Source organism: Cibotium barometz, chromosome 4 (genome assembly GCF_041138505.1).
Source record: "Cibotium barometz isolate CiBa-2024 chromosome 4, ASM4113850v1, whole genome shotgun sequence".
Classification (NCBI taxonomy): Eukaryota; Viridiplantae; Streptophyta; class Polypodiopsida; order Cyatheales; family Cibotiaceae; genus Cibotium; species Cibotium barometz.
In genome coordinates this window covers 40823005-40833654 of record NC_141049.1, presented here as the reverse complement: position 1 = coordinate 40833654, position 10650 = coordinate 40823005, and the positions used below count along the sequence as shown (strand labels likewise).

At 42.2% G+C, this 10650-nt stretch overlaps 1 protein-coding gene across 2 annotated transcripts in view; it reads left to right on the top strand.

The window, feature by feature from the left end:
* Window positions 1-3978: 3978 nt before the first annotated feature.
* The window catches only part of LOC147639259 (uncharacterized), a 30703-nt gene continuing 24031 nt past the window's right edge, over window positions 3979-10650 (top strand). The window contains exon 1 of one of the 2 annotated variants that reach the window (XM_086789035.1): window positions 3979-4564. In XM_086789035.1, the coding sequence (XP_086645161.1) occupies window positions 4378-4564 (187 nt within the window). In that variant the 5' untranslated portion in view covers window positions 3979-4377. The remainder of the gene's footprint in view (window positions 4565-10650) is intronic. The other variant, XM_086789040.1, reaches the window with a different exon arrangement.

Sequence of the window (10650 nt, the reverse complement as noted above, 5' to 3'; positions counted from 1 at the left end):
ATCTACTTTCTTTTAAACTTGTTCTTACACTGTGATTTTGCAGGTCCAGGTGTGATTCTACAGGTTTGCTCATACCCTATGATTCAGGTCGTACGTCATGTGACTGCAGAATCGCACCGATTTTCACAGTGACTATAGAATCATGTTGCTCGTACATTGTGATTTTGGCCATACACAATGATTTGTTCGTACACCAAGTGACTGCAGAATCACATCAACTTTTTGCGTGGCCTACAAAATCATGCAATCAAGATAATATAAGATTTACTATTTTTATTGTGGCCTACAAAATCACGCGGTCAAGATAAGATAAGGTTTACTATTTTTAGCCTCATAATCCCAAAAATTGCATAGCGAGAAATCACGGGAAGATAGAGGGAAGATAATCATGGGCGTAATTGCTAAAGAATCACAGTCGTGATTTTGCAGGTTTTACCCAAAAACATGATTTTCCATGAAATTCAAAATTTTGAATGTTTTCGATGTTTTTGCTTAATCAAATTGTCCAGTATGGGTCTCCTAAGCATGAAGATCATGAATATGTGTTCAATAGAGCCCAATCTACTTTCTAAACTCCAATTTCTTGTAATTTTTATCTCTTGACTTTACTTATTAAAAACCTAGTGTATTAGTGAAAATTAGCAAAAATCAAGAGTTTTATTTTATTTTTTAGTGAAAATTTTTGTTGATTAAGCTACATAGTATGAATGCTAACATGCTAATGTAATCAAATACAATAAAAAACCTAGATAACATACAAAAATTAAGCATCTAAGCTTTACGTTCACATAAAAGAGAGCACCATTTTCACACATATCTCCATCAAATCCTACTCTCATTTTAGGCACTCCCACTATTCAAGAGTGTGAGCAATGGGTAAACCATAGATTAGAGAAAAACAAATGATAAAGCCAAGGAATTTCTCCTCCTTACAAAAATGTAAAGGCTAAGAGATAGCTTATAGGGAACCATTCACCTCTACATGTCATGGGATCTTTCTAATGGGGTCGAGCTTGTAACCCTTGAGGTCTCCAAGCTCAACACTGCCATGGGTAGCTAAGAGAGAGCTTCAAGGGAACCACTCCCCTTTACTTACCTCAATGTGTTTTGGGGGATCTTTCCGAGGGTGATCAAGCTCGTAACCCTTGAGGTCTCCAAGGTCAACATCACCATTAGCGGTAGCTTACCATTCGCCTTCTCTCGCAAGCATTGTCACATCGTCACGTTGCACTGCGGAAACTATTCCCTCCTTTCTGCCACTACCATCATTTAAATAGACGAATCTCATGTGGAATTTCCTTAAGAGTTCACAGCCGAAGAGGGTTATCCTCTTCATCATCTGCTAACTTCCCATCACTACTCTAGCAATTTGTTTTTCTTGTCATTGCTTGTGATTGGGTATTGGTTTTATTTCCATTTATTACACCTTCTATATTTGATTAAATTTTAGTGTGCTTTCTATTTTGTAGAGATCTTTAATGACATCACTGTTGGTATATGGTAAGTTCACCTTTCTTTGAATTCATATTGTCATTTACACTTTAATTTAAAAATTTAAGAGCTTTATTTTCTTCATCTTTTTTTTTTTGTATCATTTTTAATTATTATCCTCATCTTCTGTAGAAGAATGAAATCACCAAAAAGAAGAAGAGAACAATAATTACACTTGTGTTTTGTTTCTTTTAACCTTGAAAATCTTTAAAACTCCTCAAGGTGAGTTCATTGAGTACTTTCCATGCTTTCATTATTTGGCATTTATTTGTAGGCTATTAATAGGAAGAAGACAAAAGAGGAGAGAGAAGAAATGCCACGTCTTCACGTTCTTTTTGTATCACAATCATCGTCGTGTTCTTATATAGTAGTGCTTGTCCTAAAGAGATGTTGAAAGTATTACTTCCATTTGTTGTGGGGAATTTATTTATAAGCCAAGCTCGAGCAAGGCTCATAGCTTCACCCTCTTTTGGTGAGAGCTAGCCTATTGCACTTCGCTTTGCACTTGTTGACGCACCAAGCTGGTTCTTCCTCCAATGGGTGGTAATGCCATGCTCCACAAAGCTTGAGATGGCAAACCTCATGAGAAAATTTGATGGAATGCTTATCACTCAAGTGAGAGGAGAGAAGAGAAGTAGGAAAAGAAGATGCCAATGCATGCCCAAACTCTAACGTTGTAGCAATTCCACACAATCTAGTATAGAGTTGCGAGAGAGTAGAGGGAACACTGCTACAACATGAGGGAATTGATACTTCATAAGCATTTTCTAACTCGGACTACTTGGGATAAGTGACTCCAAGGTTAATGGAGTCATGGCAATTATATGATCACAATATTTTTAGTTAATGGAGAGGTCTTAAATAAAGAAATTAATGCTACTTAAGACTTTTATTATTTGATATTTTTCCTTTATTTGCAAGCTCTTATTTCTTATTACTTTGTGATTTTTTTTTGGATCTCATTACATGTATATCCTCTTAGAGGATTATAGTAAAGAATCAATAAAATGAAGAGTTAGTGGATGGATTAGTATTGAAAAAATTAGTGGAGTGAAAGTTAGAAAGTAATGTGGGGGGATCCAAAGAAATAAGGAGACATCCATCATATTGTGAGTGTGTGCTCCAATACTCATTTGATATTTATAATGTGATTTATTTTCTTTATTTTCTTTTGACTTTGTATTGTTTGTTGATTCTTCTATTCTCCTTCTTGTAGAATGAAATTTCCAAAGAAGAAGAAGAGTGGAAGAATAACAGTTATGTTTTGTTTCTTTTAACCTTGTCAAATTTTTTGTCACTTGCCCAGGAAGAGTGGGTATAAACTATCATAATATAAAAGAATACTAGTCAATGACATAAAAAGATATAAATGATTCATTTTCTTTGCCATGTTACCAACCCACTCATTATAATAATTTAGGCTTGGACTACAAAAAGCACTTGAATTTAAAAGAATGCATACATGGAAAATAATTACACATTTAATGAAATCATCATTTTGTACACATGAAACATGGTGAATCATGATAGTCTTCTTGAGAGAAAGAAATATTGGGCCAAAGTGCAAAAAGTAAAGCACATGATGATTGTACTTGGATAAAGTCAAACATGAAAAAATGTGACTTATGAAGAAAAAATGCACCAAATTTAAGTGAACTTGACTAGGGAGATGATCGAAAATGTAAGACCTTTTGGAAGTTTCATGTGGGATTTTAGGAAGTAGGCACATCTAGTCCTCAAGGGGCATGGTTGATCCCATGAGTTGAAAAAGCAGGCATATTCTTTGTCATGCCTTAAAATTACCATAAAGCGTGGTGCTTTTGGGAACTCCAAAGAGATGGGTGAGGTGTCACTTTTTAAGATATGAGCCTTATATTTGTAGCTTATTGTATGCTTAAAATTGTGCACCAAGTTGTTGCTTGAGTTTGAACCTTGACACCCAAATATAATATACAACTCTTAACAAAAAAAATGTTTATGGCCTTGCAAGGTGTGTTCACGAGCTAAGATGAAGGCACATTAAAGGAACATGAAAAATGACTTCTTTTCCAAGGTACCATTCATATTTTATGCCAACTAAAAGAATGGTGTGAGGGTAGACTTAATAGGCTTTCCACATACTTATGGACTCAGGGTGGCTTCACAACGTGTCCATGCTAGTCCCGTCTCTGATGAGTTCTCACTACCAAAACACATGCCACATGATGGTTTTATACTAAAATGTATGATAATAAAAAAATGAGGCTATGAAAATACTTAATCAGTTTTCTCTAATTTTGGTATGAAAGTTTCACCATGATGCCATAAAATTCAACACATAGTGGGCTTAGGCACAACATTCTATTGAAGGCATTCTTGCTCTGGAAGAGGGCATTCTGTTTTGAAGGCATTCTTACTCTCGGAGACGACGAGCGGACGATGTCCTTTGTGAACACATATGTGAACACATTTGTGAACACATATGAACACACCTCGGGGCCTAAAAACAAATATTTTGATAAATTCGATTGGAGTGGGGACGAAGCAAGGAAGTCAAGATTCAAGGCGTTTCCAAAGAAGAGGACGTGCGGAGAAACCAATGGGAAGTTGCCACGTGCTATGGGTGCCCACGAATTTTTATTTGTATAACCAGATTGAGCAAACTTCCGAGGGTTTAGTTCAACCAAATATTATTCATCGCCCTCTGTATTGGTTTGGTAGAGCTAGCCCTCGTGTAATCTTTAGACAGACCTGTAACCCCCCAGTTGATCTGTGCTTGTCTTGGCAGAGCAAGAACCCCTAATTTTCTCGGACACAATACAGATCTCTGGTTTCGGTGAAGAGAAAACAATGCAATTGGGTTTTTTCTGAATACTACATTTGAGAGTAGGGTTAATCAGAGGGCGGATGGGTGCTGTTTCATCTACTCCTCGAGGGGATGTTCATCCGAAGGAGCACGGGGACTACCTGCTTGGTGTTCTAGTCGGAGAGAAGGCGTTTGATGTGCATTCGAATCTCTGGGACAGATTGCTGGGGCTCCCACTTACTCTGCGTTGGCCGGATAAAGTCATCAAAGAAGCATGCGAAAGCATCGGTAAGATTTTCTGCTGCGCGCACACAGAAGAGAGAGAGAGAAGGAAATGAATCCAAGGAGTAACTGTGTCATGGAATAAAACAAAACAAACTTTCTACCTATATAATAAGACAGCCATATGGAAGAAATACAAGGTAGCGTAGCTGAAGGTTAGAAACACTGCACATCTCAGGTACAAGTCTTCTATTTGGCCAAATAAGGGGGTCAATGTGTGGCCTCTGTATTCGTGACCTCATGCAGGCTCCAAGTCCACTGTTGTGGCGGAGCGCTCCTATGTCTTTGGAGGATCTCCTCGGTCCAGTAGGCCTCGGACATCTGCCAGCTGCAACTTGAGTGCTCTCTCCAGTGTGACGAGAGAGAGAGAGAGAGAGCTCTATTAACGGCTACCATGAACGTGTTACAATGTGTCCATGAAATGAGAGAGAGAGAGAGAGAGAGAGAGAGAGAGAGATGCTATTAATGTCTACAAAAGGGTTTATGAGACCGCAAAGATGTTACATGTGATCGATCCATGAGTAAATTGCATGTCAAGGCAACAAGAAAAATGAAAAACTGGTGGAAAGAAAAAATACACTACCAATGTACTACGTAGGCCCTGAAGTACAATTTAGTGGGCAGAGCCTTACATGTCCAAAGTCATAACGTGTCCTCCTCATGGACCGAATATATGGCCTCGATGTGTACTACTTGTGCATTGTCTGAGTATCTGCCTCAATGTCCACTACTCGTGGGAGTGCCTCTGTCGTTTTGAAGCAAGTCTTGGATCTGGAGCTGGAGCCTCCATGACTGGGGATGTTTGGATCTCCGGAGAACGTGCTCACTCTCGGAGCACGCTTCGAGTGCGTATAGAGAGAGAGAGAGAGAGAGAGAGAGAGAGAGAGAGAGAGAGAGAGAGAGAGAGAGAGAGAGATGAAATGAAATGAAATCTGTATTAACGTCTTCGAAAGGCCAAAATGACCTATGAGACCAAAAGTTACAATAATCTGGTCAGTGAAGTACAAATTGTAACAAAAAAAAGTGAGAAAAGATCTAAAGATCTAAAGATCTAGAGATCAAGAGTAACATGGGAAACTACGAAAGTGACCACTCAGAGACATCTCTGGGCGCGTGAGGCTCATGAATGTGTGAGGGTATAGACGGGCCCTCAGTGGATGAAATCCCTCATAGGTCATTGAAGCATTAAGACAAGCTCCTCTGGGGTGAACTGCTTGGAGGGTATCTGCTGGTGATTTGCGATGATCTCTCTAATCCTCCCATGCCATCTGGATCTGCAACGGATTCCTCGAGGTCTAGGGCGTTTGTCCTGACATGTGTGTGTGTGTGTGAGAGAGAGAGAGAGAGAGAGAGAGAGAGAGAGAGAGAGAGATGCAAAGATAATATTTTTGGCATCATATGATTTGTACACACACACACACAACTTTCAATTGCCCTCTATTCAATATGCCTAGTGTTGCTGCTACATGTGTTTGTTGACATGGCACATGATCTACCCTAGCTAAGCTTGTAAAAACTCAAAAAGATTAGGTTCCAGAGATCATGGGGCTGATATGCATGAACATTTGCGTGCAAGGAGGGTTTCAAACCATCCACGAAATGGTCAACTTGCTCCAACCATCGGATGATTAGAGCATGAGCAGAAGCTTCCTAAAACGTGCTAGCTAGTCGACTTTACTTGCTCACCTTGCTTCTGGACAGAGCGATCCCATTGCTGCTTTAGCTCATGGTAATAATCCACAAGAACAAATTGCTTCAAGACCGCCTTTTCCAGCAATCATCCTAGCAAGTAATGGAGTGGTGCTTAAGATGGTCTTGCTGGGAGCACTTGTCAAAGCTGTATGCACTAAATGGAGTTGAAAAACATCTGAACCACCTGTTGTTGCTGCCAACGTGGCATCCATCTCGCGGGCCGAGCTGGAATGAAAAACCCTCCTTGAGAAAGTTTCACCACTTTGTTCTTGGAATCATCTTGCCCCTTGTTGAAAAGCACCAGCCTCGGTAGACATTAAATCCGGAACTCTAGGCACTCGGGATGTACATTCCACTCTATCCAAACAGGAGTACACATTTGCCAAAAGAGCCTTCTATTCCTCCATGGACACCTTCATGCTAAGAGGCAAATTAGTGATCTAAGAATGCACAATGAATAGCGTGAAGCTAGGATACAGAATGATGGCAAGCGTTGGAGCCCTTTGCTTGGAGGAAGGGTGGGTGGTGGGCGGGGCAAGAAAGTAGCCCTACACCAAAAAATACCAGAAAGAACCCAAATAACGACTTTTCCCAAATCCGGACTTGTGCACTTCTAGAACTTAGGGGCTCTATCCTATCCAAACAGTCAACGCATGTGGGTGCTAGAAAAGAAAAAAATTGCAGGTTCACTAGGCTCCGATACCAACTATAGAATAGTTGTGCCTTTGTGCTAGGGTTTTCAAAGATAGAAAAGAGTGGGGCAGGAAAGCAACCCTACACTAAAAAATACCAGAAGGAACGACTTTTCCCAAACTTGGACTTGTGCACTCCTGGAACCTACGGGCTTTACCCTATCCAAGTAGTCCATGCGCACGGGTGGCAAAAAAGGAAAAAAATGCAGGCTCACCAGGCTTTGATATCACAGTGTAGATCACTTGTGCCTATGTGCTAAGGTTTTTAGAGATTGAAAAGAGTGGGGCAGAGAGGCAACCCTACACCCAAAAATACAAGAGAGAACCTGAGTAATGACTTTGCCCAAACCCAGACTTGTGTAGTCTTGGAACCTAGGGGCTCTACCCTCTTCAAACAATCAACGCACGCGGGTGCCAGAAAAGAAAAAAGGGGCAATTTCACTAGGCATTGATACCAACTATAGAACACTTGTGCCTATGTGCTAGGGTTTCAGTGATAGAAAAGAGTGTGGCAGAATCACATATATAGCACACACAAGATTGAAGAGCCCTAAACTACTGATCTGTATTATGTACAAGAAATAATTGAAAGAAACACTTTTCCCAAACTCGGACTTGTGCACTCCTGGAATCTAGGGGCACTACCCTATCCAAGCAGTCAATGCACTTGGGTGCCATAAAAGAAAAAATTTCCAGGTTCACTAGGCTTTGATACTAATTTGTAGAACACGAGTGCCTATGTGCTAGGGTTTTCAAAGATAGAAAAGAGTGGGGCAGGGAAGCAGCCCTACAAAATACCTGAAAGAACCCAAATAATGACATTTCCCGAACCTGGACTTGTGCACTCCTAGAACCTAGGGGCCCTACCCTATCTATGCAGCCAACGCACACGGGTTCTAGAAAAGAAAAAAGTTGCAAGTTTACCAGGCATTGATACCAACTGTAGAACACTTGTGCCTATGTGCTAGGGTTGTAGAGGTAGGTGCGGCTGAATCACACATTCAACACACACACGAATCCTAAACTACTGATTTGTATTATGTGAAAGAACCCAAATAATGACTTTTCCCAAACCCAGACTTGTTCAATCGTGGAACTCTACCCCAGAAAAGAAAAATTTGCAGGTTCATTAGGCTGATACCAATTGTTGAGTACTTATGCCTAGTCTGAGTGCTCTTGCGCCTGCTGGCTCTCTGGAGCGACTCCATGCGTCCATGGGGCAAGAGCTCTGATAATGGCGGTAGCCTTTGTGGCGATCCCTCTGTCCATGTGGGCTCTCGGTGGCCTCCTAGGTTGTAGGTTAAGGCAGTCTAAAGAAGTTTGTAATGGAGGTCTGAGAAGCATCCCGTTGGCTGCGACCTCCTCAGCACTGTCTGAGCAGGGCTTTTCGATGATGACGGAGCTCCAGTAGGTACATACCCAAGCATCGTTGATCCACAAACTGCATAACCCGTGAGAGCTGAATCTATCTTGAAAGAGACAGTGAAATCTTTTGTGAATCTCATAATAGGGTGAGCATCGATACACAAAAAGTGCTCCTCTGTCTCCACTTCCCTAGTCGTGTGCATACATTGCTTGTCCGTGCCTCCCAAGGGATGCCCTCTGCTTTGCCGGACTCAACCCGTAGATGGTGTGATGATACTCTCAACTGGCAAATGGCGATATGCATGGCATGTGATACACTGATATGTGCCGATATAGGTATTCAGGGCTCATTAAATCCATCAGCAGAAACTTGCAGGAAGTAGGGGAGGGGTTTTATTGTTAAAATAGGACTGCACATTATGCAGGTCCTAGGCATACAATAAATAATGAGGGTGGTGTAACCAGTGGTGCTCATTATGTGTCATCCTCCTCTACTACATTATACATGGAGTAATGTCCACAACCTGGTGCAGGGCTGCTCCATGGTGCTGGAGTATATCCTGAATCTGGAGGCTGACAGGAAGAGGGCCTGGATCTCTGAGGGCGAGGTGTGTAACACGCGGAAGCTCTGGGAGTCCTCTTTCAGCCCTAAACACTCTTGGAAATCATCTGATGCAAAAACGCAGATATAGAGAGAGAGTAGAGAGAGAGAGATGTGCTGGAAATTCAGTATATTGCTATAGTACAAAAAGGTACTTGTCTGCAGCCCTAGGCTGCCTTCTTGAAAAGGTGGTAACTCACCAAAACAGTCCTACATAGATGACCCCTAATGACTCAAACCCCTAGAGGGAGTGAATGGTCATAACAATGAGCACTTGGTACCTTTTGTAGGTTCCTTGGACACTTGGTAGACTGGCCGATTGCTGGTCGGCCAGTAATAAATGCATAAAATGCTATTTAACTCAGCCGACTGGTCCTAATCCATGTAATGATGCGCTTTTCAGTTGCCTTGTCTTCTGGTGCAGCCGACAGTCCCTTCTTGCAGCCAGCTCCACCCGTCCTGCAGCCGACAGCCATCTGGTCTTCAGTTTGCTCTCCACGCCTGTCTCCAGTCTACACTGCCAAAAGTGCTCTGTGCTCCATCATCCTGGTTCTACCCGGATCATACTCTTTATCTGGCTGCCTCTTCTGGATTTATTCCTGAAAATGTCCATGGCATCTATGATGCACATGACATCCCCCTCTGCTAAACTTGATGACGGGAATCCAACCTGCTCTTGGATGACTGTCATCATCTCAATCCTTTTCCCAAAGTCCTTGTTTTCCTCTAGTCCACAATCCATTCCTGCCCTGACTTTGAACATCGTCTTGGTCTTCATTCCTGGAACTGAGTCTGGCACTCTCACATCACCCTTGGAGGACCGTTGCCTGAGAACCTATCTGGCTCACGGAACTGCCATCCCCATCTGGCATTGTGGAACACCACCAACAAACCTCCTGGGAGTTCTTCCCGATCTGTGTTCGTGCCTTGGGCTTCGAATCCGTGTACTTTCCCGTACCTTGGACCTGTACACCATCATATGGGACTGAATCAGTGTTTAGCTTTGCTGAGCCTGAAGCTCTGATACCAATGTAACACGCAGAAGCTCTGGGAGTCTTCTTTCAGCCCTAAACACTCTTGGAAAACCATCTGATGCAAAAACGCAGATATAGAGAGAGAGTATAGAGAGAGAGAGAAGTGCTGGAAATTCAGTATATTCTATGGTACAAAAAGGTACCTAAATCTGCAGCCAGGGGTTGCCTTACATAAAAGGTGATAACACCTAAATCTGCCCTAAACTAGGACCCATTCCCTAGTGGAATGAAATGAGTTCAATGATGAGCACTTGGGCCTTTTTATATGGGTCTTGGACCCCTTTTATGCTGGCCGACTGCTGGTCGGCCAGTCATAAATTCTTTAAAGGTTATTTAACTCAGCCGACTGGTCATAAATGCTTTCTTTGATGATGCGCCTGTAGCCCCTTCAACTTGGTTCAGCCGCCTCCACCTCTGGTACAGCCGACTCCCTTTTGGTACAGCCGACAGGCTTTTCCTCTTGCTCTCCAAGCCCTGCTCCAGTCTAATAGCTCTCTGTGCTCCATTTTCTGGTTCTAATGGTCCTTTTTCTGGCTGCCTTTTCTGGACTAGCTGAGGAACTTGTCCATGGGCATTTGTGCACATGACAAGGTGTCTAGTTTTCCGGAGGGACTGTGCTCAATCCTGGACAACCCCATGTAAACATGATACTAGTGGGTCTCGGATCAAGGTGGTACTTTTTGACGAGTGCAGGTGCCTTTGGGGGAA